General features: G+C 45.7%; 1 protein-coding gene across 6 annotated transcripts in view; it reads left to right on the forward strand.

Moving 5' to 3' along the window:
• The window catches only part of pde4d (phosphodiesterase 4D, cAMP-specific), a 109582-nt gene that overhangs the window by 79926 nt on the left and 6000 nt on the right, over positions 1 to 23656 (forward strand). For 4 of the 6 annotated variants that reach the window (XM_062543332.1, XM_062543330.1, XM_062543334.1 and 1 more), the window contains exons 2-11: positions 8074 to 8265; positions 10368 to 10404; positions 10574 to 10650; positions 10744 to 10793; positions 15079 to 15191; positions 21787 to 21880; positions 22235 to 22410; positions 22685 to 22783; positions 22891 to 23055; positions 23200 to 23299. In XM_062543332.1, coding sequence (XP_062399316.1) covers positions 8074 to 8265; positions 10368 to 10404; positions 10574 to 10650; positions 10744 to 10793; positions 15079 to 15191; positions 21787 to 21880; positions 22235 to 22410; positions 22685 to 22783; positions 22891 to 23055; positions 23200 to 23299 — 1103 coding nt within the window. Of the gene's footprint in view, positions 1 to 1360; positions 1750 to 8073; positions 8266 to 10367; positions 10405 to 10573; positions 10651 to 10743; positions 10794 to 14600; positions 15192 to 21786; positions 21881 to 22234; positions 22411 to 22684; positions 22784 to 22890; positions 23056 to 23199; positions 23300 to 23656 lie in introns of those variants that run through there. The other 2 variants (XM_062543333.1, XM_062543331.1) reach the window with 2 other exon arrangements.

The raw sequence follows: 23656 nt of genomic DNA on the forward strand, positions 1-23656 counted from the left end.
GACACACAGCTACTGGTTTGAAATGTTTATATTCAACCACTTTCACTATGCTGAACCGTATACAGCATGGAAAATCTCGTAAAATTACCTCTCTACGTTTGTGATGGATGTTTTAAAAACTGAAGCCTATTTGCAAGATCCTTTTGTTGTCTATCATCTTGCTATGATTGCTATGTGCATAACCTCAGAAAATAACATGGTTTCATGGCATACACGGTTTGTCTCTATATATTGTCAAACAGATAACAGATTTAGCTGGACCTGAGATGTGTTATTTCAATCAATGTTAAGATGTCAAGATTAAAGTTGTAAAAGGGTTTGTTTGATCTGCGCAGTGATACTGGTAATTAACAAATTTGTAGGGTATGACAACTATATCATACGATAAGACAGTGTCAGTATACCACTGTCAACTGAACTAACAGCTCCTGCGTATTTTGTCTTACATTAAGTATTCCTTGTACATGTTTCTGTTATTGTGCTTTGTGCTGTTTGTGCTTTTGGGAATGGTAATGGTATCTCAAAATCTTTGGGCTTTTTCTCACCAGTTTGTCTCTGTGATATGGGTCTCTTTGAGACCATGTAAGGCCTCTGGGCTGAAATTATCCTGGAGCTGTAATTCTGGTTATCTGCCCCCCAGCCCCTACCCCCCTCCCCCCTCCCTGTAATCCACCCCTCCGCATCCTCCCCAGCCATCCTGACCCTTGAGTCTGTCTCTCCACCCCTCCCAACAAGCCACCATCACCCAGCCCTTCTTCCTTCCTCCTTTCTGACCACGCAATGTTCGTTTCCTCCACAGCGAGGAGTCAGAGGCGCCCCCCCCCATCCCCCCTGCATAGTTCCTGCTCACCGAAGATGACATGCTTGCACACTTACTCACGCATACACTTGTCTTTACTCTAGCTCACAGTTATGTGTGCTTACGCAAAACAAAATTCACTTGCTTGACACTTTGACACAGACACACAGACAAACGCAAACACACACACACACGTCACACCCCCACCCCCCCACAGACACACACACATACACAGTCACCTGAGACAGTGCTCAGATGTTTGGGGAGTGCCCTGCCCCTCCTCCCGACGTCATTACTACAATCTAAACATGCCCCACAGCCTTGAGGCGGGAAGATTGAGATAAAGGAGAGAGAGGACGGAACAGAGGGAGTCAGGGAAAGGAGGGATGAAGGGGTTGGACAGACCCCCCCCACACACACACACACACACACACACACACACACACACACACACACACACACACCACTCCCCTCCCTCTCTGGGTGGGCGGGGAGACTGCCACAGGAGCCACTTGAGACGGAGCTGCCCTTTCAGACTCCTCACTAGAGGACCTATTGCTCCACCGCCACTGCCTGAACTCGCTCACTCACTCACATTCACACATTCTCTCTCACACACACACACACACATGCACACACACTCTCGCTCTCGCTCCTGCGCGAGGGTCATGCCGACAGCATACAGGCCAGCTGAGGACTAGATGCGTGCGTGTTTGTCTGTGTGAGGGACACAGAGAGAGAGAGATGGAAAGAGGAACGGCGCAAATGTGGGATTGTGTGTGAGTTCGAGTCGTGTGTGTGTGTGCACATGTTTGTGGTTTGACTGAAGGTGTGTGTGTGTGTGTGTGTGTGTGTGTGTGTGTGTGTGCGCACAAGAGCGGCATGATGAGTATCGTAATGAAACCACGCTCCCGCTCCACCAGCTCCATCAAGAACACGGAAGGCGCAGGGTAAAGTTGACCTTCTTTTCTTTTCTTTTCTTTCATCTTTTTCTTACTCTCTCTCTTGCTTTTTTACTTTTTCACTTAACACCCCCCCCCCCCACTGCCTCTCCACCCAGTGGTCTTCTTTTCTCTTTGCTTTAACTCACCACATGTGTTGAGACAGACACCCTTGCGCTGTTTGATTCCTTATCTTCCTCTCTCCGCTCTCTCTCCCACCTCAGTCTTTATGAAGTTAATGTCAGTGTTGTTAGCCGCCTCGTCTCATTGCAGAAGAGCTCGTAGATCTACCCCCCACCCATTCCTCTGCGTGTGAAACTCTCTGTGTAACCCTCCTCCCTTTGCTCTCCGACGTGACTTCAGCATGAGGGAGTGAGAGTGTCCATCTGCTTGGAACTCACGCTGACTGACCAGAGTTAAAGGTTACAAGTGTAAAGGTGAAGAGTTGAGACCTATCGCTGACAGAGTTCAGTAGATTATTCATTTGGTTTAGTTGCTCCTTCTCTCCTTGCCCTGTCTCTTATAAACTGGTAATTCTCATTACCGTGACCACTGTCACAGAATCAAATGTTTGCCAGCTTATTTGAATTAGAGGTATGTGTCAACTTGTAGTTGAGACTAGAATATCGTCACCTTTCCCATATGGAAATCAGTGTTTTGTGCAGTCATAGAATGACTTGCCAGGGGCAGATATCTCAGAGACTATCCTTGGTCGTGTCCTGTCTTGCCTCGCTTGATTGCTGTTGTCTGCATATGTGTGCATGAAGGCTGGTTACTAGACTAGAGGCAGGCGTATTGTTTCAATAAAACAGAGGTGTTGAGGATGATTGAATATTACAAACTGACGGTGCAGTATAAATGAATCAGATTAGTTTATCTGTCTCTGTAAACACCAATTATGCATTTGGTGCATTAGTGTGTATGTGTGCTAGTGTGTTTGTGCGTGCGTGTGTGTGTGTGTGTGTGTGTGTGTGTGTGTGTGTGTGTGTGTGTGTGTGTGTGTGTGTGTGTGTGTGTGTGTGTATAAGAAAGAGAGAGAGAGAGAGAGAGAGAAAGGAAGAGGCAGACAGACAAGCGGACAGTGAGGGAGAGGACAGGCATTCAAGAGCAAATACTGGCGATAGCATATCTGGATCACTTGAGTTCAACCTGTCAGCTAAGTAAACATTCCACTGGCTGACGAGTAGAATAGGGAAGGGAGCACATTTCGTTGGAATTCTGTTGATGTCACTGTTAGCACCTTTAACACATACAGAGATTTACTCTGAGATCATCACAAGCAGTACTGCTTTAGTGTGTGTGTGTGTGTGTGTGTGTGTGTGTGTGTGTGTGTGTGTGTGTGTGTGTGTGTGTGTGTGTGTGTGTGTGTGTGTGTGTGTGTGTGTGTGTGTGTGTGTGTGTGTGTGTGTGTGTGTGCGTGCGTGCGTGTGTGTGTTTATGAAGTGGTCAGGCCTGGGGGTGAATAATGCTATTCTATTTACTTAACACAGAATCAAACATTCTCTAAACACGGGTAGATGTTATTCACATTTTTGTGCTAGTTGGTCGAAGGAAAACAAAGCAGATTCCTGCACTCCTGCTGAGAGTAGCCAAGGCCATAAAAAATCACCACATGGAGACCAGGGCAGCAAAATCCGCATGGCACAGTTCAGATGTGGTTTATCGCAGATTAAGTCAAACATGTGTTAATTCCCAGGTCACGCGTCTTCATATTTTTTGGGGAAAAAATGAACTCTGGCACATTTCTGTGGTTGCTTACTTAGTGTGAAGTGCCTTTTGATGCCAACATCTAGCTGGCTCTCTGGGAGGCAGCATCGTCACAAGAGGCACAAAAACATTTTGCTGGAGAGAGAAGATGTTGATGTTGCAGTATTGTTGTGCATCCGATTGTATATGTGTGTCTGTGTCTTGTCTCTTTGTCTCTTTGTGTCTCTCTCTCTTTCTCTCTCACTGTGTGTGTGTGTGTGTGTGTGTGTGTGTGTGTGTGTGTGTGTAAGGGAGCGTGGTCAGACAGAAGCGTTCTTATCAGCAGATGTGGACTCTGTTATCTGACAGAGTGATTGTACTGTAGGTCCTGGCCCTCAGGGTACTGTCCGTATGGAGCTCTCTGACATCACTACTATGTGTGATACCATGAAGGATCTTTCTCTCTCTCTCTCTTTCTCTCTCTTTCTCTCCATCTCGCCACCTCCTCTCTCATTCCTCAGTTTAAGTCACTTCAAAAGTGTCTGTTAAATGAATACATGTAAATGTTACCTCTTTTTCTCTTGTCTGTTTGCTCCTCTCTCTTCTTGTCCATTTTTGTCATTCTCTTCTGTCTCTCTCTTTCTGTTTCACGCTATTCTAACATTTGTGTTCTCTCTCTCTCTCTCTCTCTCTCTTTCTCTCCCTTTCTCTCTCTCTCTCTCTCTCTCTCTCTGCCTGTGTCATTAATTTAATCTTGGGTGCCTCACAGATGCCTTCAGCTCAGTTTTTTTTTGTTGGGAGGGGGCAGACAGAATGAGGCTAGTGAATGACACCAATGGCTCCACGTGGTCCCACTCATAGCTCATAGAGGCCTTGTTGTTTTAGTATGTTTTTGCCTTCTTTCTGTCTTTCTGTCACCTTTCCTCCACCACTGCTCTCTAGTGACTTTGTGTCCGCCTCTGCTGTATGCAAGTGGCTGTACACAGTGCCTGTGGTTTCACAACATTTCTCTGAGAGTCTTTTTAGAGTTGACTTGCCTGGCAAGTAATGCGTTCCCTTTTCGGCACTCTCCTTTTCCACAGAGCCTTTAATGGAATGCATTGAGTCGGTGTCATAGGGCATGTGAATGGCCGACTGTACCATCGGGTTAGAGTTTGCATTATTGCCCTCCAGAGACTTCTCCCTGACCATGCAGGGACATCACTGATGTCTCTCAAAGCGCAGCTGAATCTTGATTCCGATAATGTGCCGGACTACGGAGGTTTAGTTACTGAACTGCAGAAACAGAGGAGGCAAAGTAACATAGGATATCACTTTAATCATAGTGAGGCTGGTGATGGAAGAGAACTGTTCCTGTGTCGTCCTCAGTTGAAGCAAAATTAACATGGTTGACATGTCAGAGGAATGCTCTGCCCCCCAGCACCTAACAGTAATTAGCGTTCAGCATAAGTGCTGATGGCAGCTTAGATTTCTCTCATCATGACTGAACGAACTGACACCAATTAGTCAAGGGAGCTGACCAGCTGTCTATCACAGAACGGGTTTCTGGGGTTTAGAACATATGTGATTATATGCCTTTATTATTTCTTTTCAAACACTACTTAGAGTTTTACTACGCCATGCACAGTCGTCTTTGTCGCCCAGTCTTACTGCTCTATTGGGTCTGGTTTAAAATTACACTAGCGTTACATTTGCTTGAGTGATCATACAGCACTTTGGCCGAGAGTTACCAGTCTCATTATGAGCCTCAGAGCCCAAAATGGAATGGCACTAAGCAGTGAATGTGTGTGGTCTAGCTCAGGTTACCTTCGATTACAGGGGTCAGGCTGTCTGCTGCAGCTGTACATCGGTCATATCTTACCAGAAAGACCCAAATGTAATTGCTGCACTACAACAAAATAGCCAGCAGTGTGCACATACAATACACACATGCTGCAGACATGTGGAGCTGGGTAACATTAGCCTTTTTGTCTAAGCATGTGGTGACCTGCAGCCAAAGGAACAGATGGGGACGCTCACTTATCAGCTACTCTGTAGGAGAAGAATGGAGGAGAGAAAGGTAGAGATAGAGAGAGAGAGAGAGAGAGAGAGAGAGAGTGCTAGAGAAAGGAGGTGGAAAGGAGGGGAAAGGAGACAAGGAAATATGTCTTGGACCAGCTTTTTTTAGGCCTGTGTCCAGGAAACAAAAGCTTAGCCCAGGAGGTCAAAACACTTGGGGCAAGTTAAGCGATTTTGGACTGATGGTAGAACATTTGACTGCATGGTTCAATTTGCTTTAAAAAAAAAAAAAAAAAAATCAAAGTGTTTCCTGTTTATTTGGATTTGTTTGTTTGTTTGTTTCTCATAATCCCAGTGTGTGTACAGTATGGAAAATTACAGGCAGCGATATCAAGCATGATTTGGTAGACACCCTTAAGAATTTGCGTTTGTTTATCTCGAGTGAAATACTTTCTCAAGCACAGAGGAAACTGCCCGTGGCATCCTGTGGGGAAATGGGTATGTGTTTGGCACGCTATCTACCTCACCGACAGAGTGCGGTGGGCTTACATTCACTCCAGAGTTCACCACCATTAATAATGCATGGCTGGCGAGTTGGCTACACCAGGCTGAAACCCAGTCGGTATGGTGTGATAGCACCTGGGGGAGGCTTGCCATCCGCAGAGTCAGACTTCAGCTCCTTGACTCCCACACTTCTCTCCTTCCCTGCAGTCCCTTCCCTCTGTCCACTCCACCCAGACTGTGAATGCGGCCAACCCGTACTGCTCTCATGCCAGCACCCACTCAGTGGGAGGTCGTGCCGAATGTTTTGGTGTCCACAGGGCTAGGATGGGACTGTCCGCATAGGCTGAGTACCTCGCGCGGAGTATGCTGGCCTTCCAGTGTAAGCAAAAGCAGCATAGTGCCACCTTCTGACCAAAGAGTTGCCTAGTTCATACGCCGAGAGGGAGAATGAAATAGAATGTGTTTAGAATGAGGCATGCTTTGTGATTTGAACAGGGATTTTTTATTGGTCTTTTGTTTCTTCTTCTGTTCATTTGTGGCCTTGTCTCGTCTATTGGACAGTGGGACAGTGGTAGACAAGAAATGAGTGGGAGCCAGATGTGGAGTGGGATGGAGAAATTAGGTGGTACGGGGAGGCTGCTATTTGGACTGTAGCGCCCCCTTTCTTTCATTTTTAACAACTTTACTTTATCCAGCACTCCATTGTAGTCTCCCTGCAGTACATGCCAGTGACTGCTGAATGGAGAGCACATTGTGTTGTCAGCAGTGTGTGTGTGTGTGTGTGTGTCTGTATGTGTGTGTGTGTGTGTGTGTGTGTGTGTGTGTGTGTGTGTGTGTGTATGTGTGTGTGTGTGCGTGTCTGCGTGTGTATTTGTATTCAGGATAGGGTGCACGCTGTACCTGTTCCCACAGCTACAATGGCCCGGCGTTGCTTGTGCACCTGACCGGCGTGTTCCCTTACGCAGGGCTCCGACGCAGGCACAGGCTTTTGTGTCACGATTAGCGAAAAGGCCACCCCTGTCACCTGGTCTCCAGATTAGCACGGCACAGTCACTCTCTATGGAGATGACGCTGATGCTTACCGGCAACGTTGACTACAGCGACGACGACGATGATGACGATTGTTATCGCAGCGCTGGGGACAGCTGGGGAGGATACCGGCCCTATGCGTAGAGGGAATCCCTCTGAGGGGATTTACGCGCTGTTAGGCAATAGCGGTTAAGAGGATCACCTGGGTGATGCACGCTGACGTAGCACACACACGCCTGTTGGGGCTGGCCCCACGGCTCATCCCCCAAGCCTCTAGAGGGGCCCTGGGGCTGGGGACTTAAAGCTCAGCACTGGAGGCCAGCTTGAAAACACATGCTAGTACAGTAGATGAAGGCTGTGTGCCGAAACGTCGGGTCATTAACAAATATATTAAGAGATGTGTGTGGCTTCTCTGTTGTTCATTTGATCATCTCCCGACCCAGCACCTCTGCCTAGGTGTGCATTCTTCCCCCACACTTTTTCACTTCATGATGTCACAGCAAAACATGTGGAGCTTTTGGAAAAAGAACTGTCTGTGTCTGTGTGGGAGACAATTTTTTGAGTTCAGCATTCTGTTTAAAATGTATTGTCTTCTGAAACGGAAGATTTGTCATCTATTCTGCATTGCGTAACTCCTGTCTGGCCGCTTACTTATTGCCTGTAGAAAATTATAGCTGTTTTTATCTATCAAACCCAATGGGAAAAGACCCAAGGGTTGAAATAGAGTGGAAATCATTTTAGAGAGGTCTATAGAACCTCTCAAAGGAGCTTTAAATTCTCTGAAAAGACCAATGCCTAGCATTACATTTAACCCTCAGTCCTGAATGATAGGGCCAATGTGAATTGTACTCCAGTGTTAAGACTACAGTAAAATAATAATAATAATAATAATAATAATAATAATAATAAGTATAAATGTTTCACTTATTTTTTGGAGATATGATTGATCGACTTATGAGGAAAGTGCCATGTCTGTACATAAGCTATGTTGCCTGTGGTACTGCATGTCTCAAATAATTGCAACTTACAGTACACACACCCTCTCATACTTATTCCCCAAGCCCTACTCTCACACTCCCCCATTGTGTCCTCTGTCCCCTGATGTCTCTCCCACAGCTTCGATGTGGACAATGGCACGTCGTCGGGCCGCAGCCCCCTGGACCCCATGGCCAGCCCCGGGTCGGGTCTCATCCTCCAGGCCAACTTTGTGCACAGCCAGCGACGGGAGTCCTTCCTGTACCGCTCGGACAGCGACTACGAGCTGTCCCCCAAGTCCATGTCCCGGAACTCCTCCATAGCCAGTGACATGTGAGTACCTGCCCGGGCAAGTCAAGGGAGGCAACTACACTGACCGAGTCGATCGACGAAACAGTCTCGGGGAAAACAAGAACTGTTCCTCGTAGATTACAAGGATGTGTGTGTGTGTGTGTTTGGGGGTGGGTGGGAATGCGTGCATATTTTACTCTCCCTGCATCCCCTCACAGGAAGTTGTTAGTGTTAGTGATCTCTATTTAGCCGTCTCACAGATGTACTGTAGGCTCTCGGAAGCTGCTGCTTGTTGTCTAGTTTTGTTTAAGAGGTTTTGCCTAGCCTGGCCTCAACCACAGTCATTAAGTATTGCTTCTTGATGTTATCACTTTTAGTTTGTTTTCTTCACTTTCACAGTCCGTGTCAGTCCACAGTGTGAACTGTGAAATAATCATACAGTATCGCAAGCACGAAAATGTGCATTTCATCATAACATTGCAGACCCCAAGAGGCCGTAAGTTCCACTGATTTTAGAACAGCTAAGAACAGTTCGGCACGACGCCAAGAAATGTCAAGACGCAGCAACTCTAACTTCTGTATGAAGTTGTGGTAGCGCGCAACCACATGCAGTCAAGGTGCATGTTTGTGTTAGATTTTACAACAGCATCGAATGTGATTCAGCCACTCATAATCAAGGAATGGAACTATCCGTTTTAGAATATCCACCCGTTATTTTCTGCAAGTTAAAGATCAATCAGCATACTGTGTCAGAGAGATTAGGCAGTATGGAAGTAAATACTACTACATCACATTCACATCACATACTGTATCACAATCAGGTACATAATTTGTAGGTATATAAACGGCTAGCTGGAAAGGCATATCGTAAAATACAGTGCACAGTATTTTTGAGTGCATGTTTGAATTTCACATCAAATTGTTGTGTAATTTAGTAACTGTACAACGGTTGTCTTACCAACCAAACACACAGCGAGACTAAATAATTCAGCATTTTTCCGCCTGCTGATTTAAAGGCTTACAGAGTTTCCATTTCATGGTGCACGCATGTTGTATGTACTGTACGTAGATCATCATGCAAGCTTCTGAGGATTGTTTTACCATTTCACATAGCAGCCCTGGCGGGATTAAGTGGTCTGAGACTGTTGCCATATGCCCATGGGGCTATCTGGTTCCAACAAATGGGTTATTGACTGAAAGCTGCACATTTAACACATCAATTTCTGAATTATGCATTGGATACTGCTGTCAAGACACCATGGATTTTGTTCCACTTTTGCTAAAATTTCCCAATAAAACATGCAGCATTGTCAGATCTCTTGCATACACCAGAATATGTACAGTATGTGTGTTTATAAAAATGGTGGATTACATTGCCAGACCATGTCAGTTATGAATACACTTGCACATTAAGCAACAGCTTACTTATTCTGCTGTTGATTGTCAGGGAAATGTCCTTGACTCCTTGTATTTTACACACAAGTGGATTCCCGTCCAGCTGTGGTTTGTTGTATCAGTGGAGTGCGTGTTGGGGTTATTTGTGTGATTAGCAGCCAAAGAACCCAGGAAATATGCAAGTTAAAATTGTGCCGAAACGCCAACATGCTCTATGAGCCATTATAACTGTCAAACATCTCTTACTCTTAAAGAGGGAGTTCCTACAGCGTTACCCTTTTTGTAATCCACCCAAGTCATAGTATAACAGTATGCAGAGAAACATTTTCACAGTTCAAGTTTAGAGTAGTAATTTGAAGTTAACGTTAGTAGAAACAAAGTAAAGAAATGTATACAGTAACTTCTGGAAAACATGGGAATCGGGGGGCTCCCAGAGATAAAGTTCCCAGGCCCTAATCCGTCCCTGCCGCTCAGACCCGGAGCAGGCCACATGTGCTCAGCTGTTATTTGGCCGCCACGCTTCCCTGTGTAATGTTTACATTCTGCAGCTCCAGATGTACTGTAGTCCTCTGAAGCTCATGTCACGCTGAGCCTATATTTTACCAGTGCAAAACATCTGCAAGATCTTTGACCCAGACTGTAGTTTACATTGTATGTACTGGCCCATTGCTTGAACTGTAAATGTTTATGCAGAGTTACATGTTATCAGAGCTGAAAAGTAACAGACTTTGTCTTATTTCTTTTCACAGTCATGGGGACGACATGATTGTAACTCCATTTGCACAGGTAAGCAGAAGTGGCACTTAGGATAATGATGACTTCCAGATGGAGTCACAGTGTGGTTTGAATAATGGCCTCAACCCCATTCCTATATCGAAATCAGGTCCAGGCACTCAGCTGTTGATGTTGTTATTTCATTGTATTCATAATATCATACAACTTCTTTCTTCCTCAGGTTCTGGCTAGTTTGAGAACTGTGCGGAACAATTTTGCTGCATTAACCAATGTTCAAAGTGAAAGGCCCTCTAACAAGTGAGTAATCTTGATCACTTACCCCATGCACTCAACTGCATCTTCAACTGTGTCTGAATATTTTTTTTAAAAATTGACCCATGTTTCTCATAGGAGATCGCCCATGTGCAACCCGCCATCCATTACAAAGACCTCAGTCTCAGGTACAGAATTTTGCTCTTCAGTGTGTGTGTGTGTGTGTGTGTGTGTGTGTGTGTGTGTGTATATGTATGTAAAGTGTGTTCTTTGCATCCTTGTGCAATGTAAAGGCCTACAGTAAGTATGTTTCCCATACTGAGCTGCTGTGATGTCTAGCATCCTGTTGGGGGTGCCAAAAGCATGGGATCCCATTGTTGCACACCTCAGTGGAAAAAAAAAAGAAGCTCGGCTACGCAAAACTCTTGGCACTGTTCCCTGCATTGGATCACATGTTCTGAATGGTGGGTTCCTCCACGATGTGTACCACTCCAACGTCAGAATGTTGACAGAGGATTTGTACCCCGGCGTGGACAGAGATTTGCTCCATATTTCTCACCGCAGCGCAAAATCTGAGCTAGCGCTCCAGATTTGTTGTGAAGGCCTTGTTCTGGTGTTGTCCCTGTGCAGTGTCGCGTCAGCCTGACGAGACCAGAATAGCCGTGTCCTTGAGCGGCATCCCTAGTCGTAGCACAGCAGCATGGTTGTGTGTGAGGTCAGTAGCATGTGAACCAGCCTGACATGACATGCCATGTCACAGCTGCCCCTCTTGGGGAATACTCTCCTTAAACTATTGATGGTTTGACCTCAAAGGGCTCTGCTCTCTAGACAACATGGCTTACACCACTGAGGCAAATGCTTTTTCCCCTTAAAAGCCTTACATAAAGAAAAATAGACTGAGGGAAAGTGAAAGAAAGGCAGAAACAAAAGACTTTGAAAAAAAAGAAACAATTGCAAAGATTAGCATATTATCTATTGCAATATGTTTAATATATTTTATGTTATTTAATATTTTTTGCAAGTATATCATTTTGTTCGTTGTACATGTTTTAAAATGATCTGGAACATTTAGGTGGGATAGGTATGTAGTATATGGTTGTGCTTATCCTCATATTGTTAGGTAGATCTCTCTCTGTGTGTGTGTTAAGTTAATGGCCATAATGTGAGTGCTGCCTGCTAGCGTAGCCTGAGGAAGTGGCGTGGTGTGGTGGGGGGATGTGACTTTAAGGGCTTCCCCTCTCACCTCAATCACCTAATTTATCAAGTGTCCATCAATTTATTGATTGCCTCAGCTCACTTTGGGCTATTTATAGATCCTTCCATAGCCAAACGGCTCCAATTAGTTGTTGGTGCAGGCGCTTTGTCTATAGGATGGAGACCGAGGGAGAGAGGAAGGGAGCCTTAGCAACATGGAGGGGGGAGTGGAGCGTGGGCAAAAGTTGTCCGCTGCCGGGATACTAACTAGTAGTGATATGGATTAATGCCACTCTTACCTGGGAGCACCAGATGGCCTCAAGTACCATGACTTTTTAAAAATATATTACGTGAGGGCTTATTGGAAGCAGAATGTCTGGGTTACTTTGCATCAGTTGTTATTATTATTGTTGTTATTATTTATACTAATAATAATAGTGATAATAATATTTTGTTATTACTATGGGTCTGTGAATGGTCAGAGTAGGATAAAACACTTAATCTTGAAGTTGTGAGAGTAAAACTCCTAAGAGGCTGTTTACTTTGAAATAGAAAAACACCAGCTGTTGATTGTGAAATTAGTCTATAAATCAGTTGTCTCAGCTTAGAGTTTGTGTCATCAAATAGAATTCAGTGATATCATTGTATCCTATTGGCTGAAAGCAACAGAAGAAGAATAGAATTTGTGTGTGTATTTATTTACGTTTGGCTTGTTCTGTTTGGAAACATGAAATGCAAATTGGTTGTGAGTCACATTTCCTTTGACATACCTGGGCTCTTTGTTGATTACGTCAGCTTTATTTCTCCGATCAGATATTGCAGGTCCGTTCCAGAGTTTGTAGCCAGCCTGCTGTCTGTAGCGTAGAGTGGCCTCTCAGGGTTGGTGTCTGATGTCGCACTAAGCATGAGAAGAATGTCATTGACGTCAGCACCGTCCCTTTCAGAAAGAGTGGCACCCCAGGCTTCACTTCCATAAGAGAATGGAGGACAGAGAGACTGACAGCGAGGGAGGGAAAGAGAGAGAGGGGAAGAAAAGGGCTGAAGAGAAAGAGAGAGGGAGAGAGAGAGGAGAAGCATGAAAAGGAGAAGGAGAATGAAGTGTGTGAGAGAAAGAATCTGGGGTCACACAGGGGGTGTTGTGCCGTTGCCATAGCGTGCGGGTGATGTTTGTTGGCTTTCGCAAGGCAAGGCTGAGAGCTTGCATGTGACACTAAGACTCGACCCTAGTCCCAATTTCAACCCTGTCGTTACGCACATACATACACCTCACACACACAAACACTCACACACACCCATGTGACTCACTCAAAAAAACAATACAAAAATGTAATTAGTTATTGGTTTAGCTAATCATATTATGTTTCTATCAGTGACACTATAAAGCTGCATTCAAATGAGAGACCCCCACAACATTTATAACATTACCTCACAAGATCCATAATAGCAAGAATAGCTCAAATGTGGAACCTATTTATGGAAAGTGAATGTACTATACATCAGAACATCAAAAGGTTTCTGAAGAGTGCATTGTCAGTGAAATCTGTGTATTCCTGTGAAGTGATCAGTCTCAGGGCAATGGGCCAGGATGCAGTGAACCCATTCTTAGTACAGTACATGTATAGAACCCAAAACACAAACACTGCTTGAATTATCTGGGAAGCATGTGAAAGGACTACGAATCCTAGAGCAGGATGGCCCAGTGTGGAGACTACAGAGGTCTTCTTCAGCACCCCACTGTGTCTTTCACACACACACACACACACACACACACACACACACCAAACAAACACACACACACACACACACACACACACACACACACACACACACACAGAGAGAGAGAGAGAGAGAGAGAGAGAGAGTCACTCCTGCTCCACTCTGCTCCACTTCAGGCCAGGATTTCCCCGCTGCTCATCCCCAGCCACCATGCAGCTCCCTCTCTCTCTCCCTCGCTCTCTCCCCTCTCTCTCTCTCGCGCGCAGCTCTCCCGCGCTCCCTCTCCCAGCCTCCGGGTCCTGTTTCATGAGGAAGCGGCATCGCTGCTTATCCCCCCTCTTGCGCTCTTACGTTCGGCCGTAGCAGCCCAGCTGCTCCTGCTCCTCGCCGCGCATCTGTGCGAGTCCTCTCGCTAAAGGAGGAGAGGAGGAGAAGAAGAAGAAGAGGAAGAAGAAGAGAAAAAGACAAGGAAGCGAGGAGGGAGGGAGAAGTGGAGGAGTGGGGTAGGAGAGGAGAGGTGTTCGGTAGGAATTGATACGAGCGTCCCTCCATTCTGCACGGGTGACTAACCCCGTTAGGCTTCAAGGCGGAGGAGACGAGTCTCCAAGGCTTCCTGTTAGCGTTAGCCAAGGCGTATGGTGTGCGAATATGTGCGTGCGTAAGGGTGGACAAGCGTGTTGTGCGTGTGGCAACTCCATGCCATGCCTCGCTCCTTTGTTATGGGCCAGACTGCGGGGAAGTGACACGCTGTTGCGTCTGATGGGTCGTGGATGTTGCGCCCGCATCTCTTCCCCTCCGCCATGGGCCTGCTTGTCACGCCGACTCCCCAGGAAGACTGGACACATGACTCCGGCCTGAACGGTGTCCTGGATCTACGAGATCTAACAGCGCCGCTCTGCACCGTGACTATTTGCTCGCCTTGAGCGCGTACGCGTCCGAGTGTTTGTGCGTGCGTGCGTGTGTGTGTGTGTGCTTATGTGTGTAAATAAACTGCCTGCCCTGTGCGGAAACGCTGTGTGTTTCCCCTGTGTGCGTGTTTGTGTGTGTGTGTCCGTGTGTGTGTGTGTGTGTTTTGGGGGGCGTAGGACCCTCTCCCCGTCCTGCGTCGGGTCCCTCTGCGCCGTGTGAGCTGTCATTGTGCGGCGCTGGTGGTGGCTGAGCACCGGCGGTCGGGGCCTCCCCTCTGGATTCCCGCCACCACCACCATCTCCACCACCTCCACCACCTCCACCTCCACCTCCACGTCCTCCTCTGCTGCCACCGCCACCGCCACCGCTGCTGGTGAGGACTGCCGTCTGGCTGGCAGGAGCGGGGGCTCGGCCCGGGGACAAGGCCCCTTTATTCTCCCCCGAGCAGGAGGCAGAGGCGGAGGACTAGGACTGGGAGGAGGGCGCCTCGGCATGAAGAGCCGCCCATGCGGCCAGCCAGGATCTCCCAACATGGCGGTACGCGGAGGAGGGGGAGAGCCTCCCCGCACGGCGGTCACTGCCGCCGCCACGGCTAGCCCCCTGAAGCGGCTCCGGACTGACCCCCCGCCTCTCCCCTCCTCTCTCCCCCTTCCAGAGGAGGCCTACCAGAAGCTGGCTACCGAGACCCTGGAGGAGCTGGACTGGTGCCTGGACCAGCTGGAGACCCTGCAGACCAGACACTCGGTCAGCGAGATGGCCTCCAACAAGGTAAGCCCTGTCTTAAGACCCTGCATGACCTTACCTACAGTATGGGCTCCTATTGTACATGTGTTTATCTGTGTCCATATTAAACTGTATGGTGTTATTTTATGCATATATGCATGCCAGGCACGTGGAGACTGCTGAAGTTTTGAAAAAAAAAAGAAAAAATGCTGTGACATATGTTCAGTTTGTTGGCCTGCTGGGTCTGGATCTGGTGTCACGAGTCAGATGTCATGAGTCAGTGGACTTGGTTATAGTGTCCTGCTGTGTTGTCCTGCCTGCACAAAATGCCCATACTGTACATTATGTTGTTGTCAGTATAGAATATACTGTAACAATGCTGTTGTGGTTGAGATGCTTACAGTACCTAGTTCTACCATTATGGACAACACTGCATCATACTGTACCATCAGAGCCCAAGATTTTAAATGACATCTACCTCAACGCTGTCTGGCCATTGGAAGGATGTTCCAGTCTTATTACCGTTGGAAGCTCTTAGTTTGAATTAATTCACCTGATACTACTGATTGCTTGAGCTCAAGTATAATGTATTTAATGCTGAAACACAGACAGGAGGAGAGATTCAGTCTTGTGGTATGGGACAGACTCCAGTTGAGGATTCCATTTCCTTTGCAAGGTCAGCCTTAGTCACACATATGGCCCTGTGGTCACAGACAAGCTCATTCTCACTTCTTGTCGCTTGCCCTTTCTCTCTACAATCCACCTGTTTGCTTGTAAGGGCAAGGACATTTAAGCCTGCCTGTTTGACAAATTGCATTGCTGTCATTTGTTGAGAGTCTGGGACATGTAGTATTTTCATATGATGAAGGCCTGGTGCCTCATCGAGACGTAGAGTAGCGGGCCAGCCATTGTTTCTAAGGCATCCTGATCTGTGTTTTGCAGCAACAGCAGCAACAGCAGCAAATCGTCATCCAGGCTCACACTGAGCATGCTCAGAACCTCCAGCACAGGGCCCAGCTGCTCTGCATACTGATGAGCTGCTGGCTCTCTCTCTCTCTCTCTCTCTCTCTCTCTCTCTCTTTCTTTCGATCTTTCTTTCTCTGTCTTTCTCTTTCATTCTCTTTCTCTATATTTCTTCCTTTCATGCTCTCTACCCTCTCCCCACAAAAACCAGCAAAACAGCAGAGACCACAGTGCACGGGCAAAAGCGGTGTGACTGTACTGTACCGACATTGACCAAAATAAGAGAAGGAATTACAGTAAAAAAACATTTACAGAGAGTAAAAAGGAGAGAGGGAGAAAGAGAGGGGAGATACAGAGAGAGAGAGAGAGAGAGAGAGGGAGATTGGCCATTGTGGAGCGGGAGAGTCAAGCAGGTCTGCGGGAACGTACACGCCTCATCACAGCCACTCACAGAGCTGCCTCGGGGTCTCCATGGCAACGAGCACGGGGCCTGTCAGGATGCTTGTTTGCTTGTGATCCTGAGCAGCGATGCTGTGCCATGGTCTCATTCATTGCTGGTAGAAAAGGCTTACGAGTTCATCAACACAAAATTGGACATTACCCCCACTTATGCTATCCCCATTTTTTTCATATACAGCTATCCAGCCTAAATCAATCAGTAACCATCTGATGTTCATCAGATACCATTGCATTTCTGTATTGCTTTATATTAATGCTTCTGTCATCTCTGACTTCACATTTTCAAAGCAATTAACACACAGGCCTAAACAGAAGCACTCTTTACAATATTATATACAACATTGAACATATTGATACTTAACAACATTGAACATATTGATACTTAATACATATTGATACATAATTCTAGTATGTGTAAAAAAGACAAGCTTGTCACGGCATGGACTACATTCTTTCCTCCTAAGATGTAACTGTCATTGACATGTAAGACCTACAGTAACCTCCTAGGCTAAAAGTCCGTACATTCAAGTACAACTCACTTGACACATTTCTTTGAGATATACCTATAGTAGGCACCTGGACTGGTCAGCTTTCATACAGCCCTCTTCATCAAATAACTGATCCAATGCTTTTATCGTTATTCTATGTGCCTTTGGCCTCTTTGACCCATGCTTGCAACTAGCAACACAAAGATGGTCCAGTATGTTTTGTGGACAAGAAGTGATTGCTGTTTGAAGAAATGTGCAAGGGAGTTTCACACACAGACATAGGAGATTCATAATCTTGAGTCTTTCCATGAGAGCTTTGTTAAACATTTTTAAGTTGAGTGTAGAAAATGTCTGAAACCAATGAAAAACACATTTGCAAGAGATTACTTCTGCTGTGCTTGGAAGATAAATGTGAAGTTCAAGTGGATCCCAGTTTCGTTCATGTGAATCTTAGCAATGGAAAACGGTAAATTATACGGTAAATAAGTCATATATTGTTGTTGTTATACTGCAAAAACATGCAGCCAGACATGTCTAGTTATAACAGTCTAGTCTGTGTTCCTGAATGGATCTACCATGGGGTTTTGGTTTTATTAATGGTTGGCAGGATAACAGAATATGTAAGTCCCTGAGAAGCAGTTCACACAATCACTGCTGTTGTCACTCCCGTAGATTGGATGAACTAAATTAGTCTTAGTCCCCCTACCGCCACACATCACCACCCTTATCACCAGAACAGACAGACACACACACACACACACACACACACACACACACACACACACACACATTCACACATTTCGGGGCATAGACGAATCCTTCGCTAGAACGATAAACAGTCACACAGGATGAGGCTCACATTAAAACATGAGCTAATTTCTCCCTCAAGAGTTCTCCTGTGTTTCGCCAGAGAATCGACTCAGAAACACTCAGAGTCCAGCCCCTCAGGTGTGCCCGCGTGGAACCTGCCACCAGCGTACAGGAAGGAATCACTGTTTAGGGTACATGTTACCCAAAACACTCCACGCCAGAAGTCTCAGTTAAATATGGTGTGATGTGTTGTTTTTTCCCATTTGTGATCCCAGAGTGTGTTCACACCTCCCCGCTGGTCTAACAATAGCAGCCTGGACTGTCTGTGTTCTTGTGGGACAGTGGTCTATTACTGGGCGCGAGAGGTTTATAAAAAAAGGAAGGAAAGAAAGGATGAAAAAAAAGGGAGGTGTCATATCTATCATAGCTGGAGACTGGACTGCCTCATCTGGTCTACCAAAGCTGTAAATTACCCAGAATGCTTTGGGCACTCACTGGGGAGTGAAGGTGTGAAGTCATCTCAGAGATGTGTTTTTTTTTTTTTTTTCATTCCCACATGAAGAAAAAATTCACCAGCTTCCTGACCATGTTTAAGCCTCTCACGACAATCTGTGGTGATGCAGAGTGTCTACATTTCTAACCAGATCTTCCGAATGGAGCACAGACGTAATTTTTCATCACATTAGATCTCATTAATTTCTCAAGTATTGAAGGGACTGTCACCGGAGCAAACGATTGACTATCCTCCGCTGCATGTAGAATACTCTCCTCACAGACAGTGTGTGCAGTCATCTGTCCCTCCTCTCTCTTATTGTCACCATACAGTCATCACTTAGAGCTGCATGAGTGTGTACTTCTATGACACGTAAAGCCAGAGGGATGGAGAGTTGATTTACTTCTATGCTGATTTTACCCCCCACCCTGCCGACTGCTGCCAGGGGAGCCATAACCCTTTTAACCTTGTGCTGAAAACGTTATGAGCCCTCATCATATTTGAAGTCAGCGTGCCTCATCAAGGCTTCAAAATGAAGTCATCTCCGTTTGTCCTCCCCCCCCTCGAGAGCCTCTGATTGCAGCCAGTTAAACTGTCTCACTGAGTCATAAATACTGAAAAAGCCGCTTTTAATTCAATCATACGTCAAGTGGCGCTAACAGTGGAGCAATAACTTATTCATTAGTGTTTACCTATGCAACCCTCCAGTGCGTCTTTCTGTTTTAATGGCTTTTTGCACGTTTCCATCAGATGGTATGTTCCCCTCTGCCTGGCCCGCTGAGAGAGGGCTGTGAATCACTAGCAGGGCTCAATATTTCATGACCAGCGATGAGACCATTCCGTGTTTCCAGAAACTCATGTCATGGACATTACCTCATCCTCATGACATAAGGCACACTCACATGTACACACACATCCTACAGACACACTCCCATTGCTCGTACAACATAACACACACACATACACGTCCATGATAAACACACACACACACACACACACACACACACACACACACACACACACACACACACACACACATGATAAACAAATGATACAAGTAGGCACACGCACACACACACACACACACACACACACACACACACACACACACACGCACACACACATATCGACACACACATATACACACATATGCACACACATGCAGATGAAAGTAGGGCATCTCCCCTGATGGGCCATGAGTGTGTATTGTGTGATTGCGCTCCTGAGTAGTGCACAGCCCTCTCAACAGAGCTGTCACCATCTCATTGCACTGCACGGCACCAACAGGAGAGCAGAGGGGGAGGAGTGGGAGGAGAACAGGGAGACCAGCCCTCCCCCTGCTCAGCTCCACCAATCAGCAGCGAGTATGATCTCACTCTGCACTATCTGATTGGTGGGGCTAGGTTTGAGCAAGGCACGCAGTGCTTCTGGCCGTGACCCCCCTCCCTCCACCACACACACACATACGCACGCACACACACACACACACCACACCTTCTCTATATGCGTGACAGTGTGAGGCGGTGCAGCCTTATTTGGAAGCTCTGGCTGGAGGATACAAGCTGCTTCGCTTCCAGCTCCTGCACCTCTGTGCGTCGCATCACTTTTGTTGTCCACATCCAGGCTAGCACACAAGCACTGGGCCCCAAGGAATGCGTCTTAACTTACGCCGGAACTCTTAAACTGGAATGTCGGATCCTATAAAAATGGAATATTCTATATGCGTGGATGGATCTGGGAATAGTATTGGAACCTCTGTGGAGTCTTTGGTCCGGGATCGAGAAGGGATTTTGATGATGGACTCTGTTTCTGCTCCAGTGAGATGCTGAGGCATTTTGCTACGTTTTCCCTTTAAACCTCGCGTCTGTACTCTTCCTTATTTTAAGACGTGCGTTCTGTACTGACGGGTGGTTCAAAATGCCTGAGACAAACTACCTTCTAACAGTGTCATGGGGATACATAAAGGTAAACGCCATTTTGATGCTCAAACAAAAAAAAATAACCTTTTGATGTAGAGAAACAGATATTTAGATACAGACAGACACAAAGAGATGTTGAGAGGTACAGTAGATAACTTGATAGATGGATTGCTAGTAGACCGTAGGTGGTGATTTGATTGACCGAGTCTTGAATCGCTGAATATTTTCCATCTTAATCTATGCAGTGCAATTTTTTAAGTTGAGGTGTTGGCTGGACAGGACCCTGACAGCCTCTAGTGTGATTCTCATTGTTTTCCAGGATCATTGCTGATTGCTCACCTCTCAGGCCCCCCCTCTACCTACCTCTCGTCACTGACACCCCCCACTCTCTTCACGTCTGCTATGTCTGGCCCCATACTGTCTCAAATCAGTGTGTGTGTGTGTGTGTGTGTGTGTGTGTGTGTGTGTGTGTGCGCATGTGTGTGCATGTGTGTGTGAGAGAGGGGGGGTGTTTGTGTATGTGTGAGTGTGTTGATGATTGAGTGGGTGTGTGTCTTTTCGTGTTTGCAGGTGTGTGTGTGTGTGTGTGTGTGTGTGTCTGATTTGTATGCTGCTAAATTAAGCTCAAAGCTGAGCTCTTTTTTCACTGGTTTCATGGCGTATGTGACCATGGGAGATGATGACGGAAGCATTCTTGGCGCGGCCCGTCTGTTTGAAGATTTGTGAAATTATTTTTGTAGCAGGTTCGCAAGCATCTGAGTTTTTTTGTGTCTATTTTATTCAATGTCGCATTCAGAAAAGCCGGTGCAAAAAAAGTAATCGCAGGGTTTTGGTTAGGATAGATAATTGGTTAGGATAGAATGAAGGTCATAACGGTTCATAGTGAGGTAAATGCAGTATAATATATGAATATGCATATGGTGGTTATATCACATCATATTGGTCTCATTCACGAGTTCTATTAGTTAATAGAAGTTAACAGGAAAGTTTTAGTCTAATCTTTGATTAATGCAATGATTATTAAGTCCCGAGTGTAGTTGTTGTCGAAGAGGTTTCTGAGATTGCAATGTGTAGTTAAGTTTACCGAAAGTAATGTTGTTACTACGCCAAACAAAAATATAAATGGAATTATGTTCCATACTCTGACATGACTGTCATGATCCATGTTGTTTATAATTTTGTTATTTTGTCATATTGTTGACTGATTGTTGCCGTTCATATCAGCCCTGCCGTATCAGTAGATCACAGCTTAATGATTTCCTTATGTGGCCTGTGACTCAGAAGCTGTAAAATCTTTGAGATTGTTCCATGTTACTTATAAAAAATCTTTTTTTAAAGTATATTAAGATGGACGTTGCTTCTCTGCGACCACACTGAATTATGTATTGATGCTAGCTTATATTTAACTGATTTGTGTCCTCACACTTCCCCATAGGAGCCGTTTAGAATAGCTGCACGGCCAACAGGATGCCATATGTTTTTGACACCCATGCATTTCTCCCCTGTAGTTCAAGAGGATGTTGAACAGAGAGCTCACCCATCTGTCGGAGATGAGTCGGTCGGGGAACCAGGTGTCGGAGTTCATATCTAGCACATTCTTAGGTGAGAACAAGCTGACGCCATCATGTTTTCGGCATTTTATTCTCTGGTTTGTGATATATGGACTCCCCTATCATAGAATGCATTCATCTGGTGTTTCATGAGACAAGAGTGCAGATTTTTTGTCGTTGACACACTGTCACACTGTCACACTCCAAATGTGTAAATATCAACGCACATATTACATTCCAGCAATGAGTTTAATGAATGTTGACTGTATTCCTGTTCATTTTGTGTGGGAGCAAACACCAAAAAAGGCTCCTTTGTCAAAATTAAAGAACTTAAGTTATCAAGCTCGAATTAATGTTAGAAAAGAAAGTTAAAGATAATAAGATAATTTCTCTCTCTGTGGTCCAGACAAGCAGCATGAGGTGGAGATGCCATCTCCTCAGACACAGAAGGAGAAGGACAAGAAGAAGCGGCCGATGTCGCAGATCAGCGGCGTCAAGAAGCTCCAGCACAGCTCCAGCCTCACCAACTCCAACATCCCCCGCTTCGGCGTCAAGACGGAGACCGAGGACGAGCTGGCCAAGGTCTGCTCACCGCTCACAGCTACTAGGAGGAGCACCGTGGTGTTAGATGTATTTCACATGAATTGGTATTGTTGATAGAATCAATACAGTGGAAAAATATGCTGTATTTAATTGATTGTCACAGAATGCTAATTGATAAGTAAGTACATGTGAATGTACATAGTACACCAGCAAGACTGGCAGTAAGGGAAGGCTCACATTCAGCCAGGTATTCAGTGGTCTTATACTGGTGCATTAATACCTATAGTATTTCTGTTTTTTTCCCCTATTTTAGGAGTTGGAGGACGTAAATAAATGGGGCCTTAATGTTTTCAAAGTCACAGAGTTCTCTGGGAACAGACCGTTAACAGTCATGATGTACACAATATTCCAGGTAACTAAACATTATCATTACATTTCATATAGCAATAGGTTTACTTACATGGCCAATATTTGTCAGAGACCTAATTAAAATGTTTGTTTTTTTCCTTCTGTCAACAGGAGAGGGACTTGTTAAAAACGTTTAAGATTCCACTAGACACCTTCATTACCTACTTAATGACTTTAGAAGACCACTATCATGCAGATGTGGCCTATCACAACAATATCCATGCTGCTGACGTCGCCCAGTCCACCCATGTGCTGCTATCAACACCTGCCTTAGAGGTACACACGTCTTTCCTTTTCGTGTTGAATTCAGGGTGATGCTGTCGCTTAGTCCTAATACAGCAGTTTAGCTGGTCACATCTCTCAGGGGAAATCTTGATTGCGCAGGCTTGATAACACAGGCACAATTCTCTCCCTCATCAGGCAGTCTTCACAGACCTTGAAATTCTCGCTGCCATTTTTGCCAGTGCCATTCATGATGTTGACCACCCCGGCGTCTCCAACCAGTTCCTCATCAGCACAAGTAAGTAGTGGCTCTTTATTACTGCATTCACCATCTGGTGGCACTGCCCTACGTAAGGTATGATGATGATTCAAATATAAAGGATACAAATATGACAAATAAAAATATGAAATAATGGCTCAAAATTAAGTCATTAAAATAAGTAATAAGCAAAACAAACTGTGACAATGAGCACATGTTACTTTTCTCCTCTTGAACTGCCAAGAGTCTCTGTCCAAGCCATGCCCCCATGTGAGGTTGGCTGAGACGTCCCTAAGCTGATGTGTGCAACCGAACCACTATTGACATCTGGTCTAGGTGTAAACATAAGCCCCTAGATACTTGAGACTAGGCACGTGGATTTCCCATTTGGGACAC

This window comes from Sardina pilchardus, chromosome 8 (assembly GCF_963854185.1).
Source record: "Sardina pilchardus chromosome 8, fSarPil1.1, whole genome shotgun sequence".
NCBI classification, from domain to species: Eukaryota; Metazoa; Chordata; class Actinopteri; order Clupeiformes; family Clupeidae; genus Sardina; species Sardina pilchardus.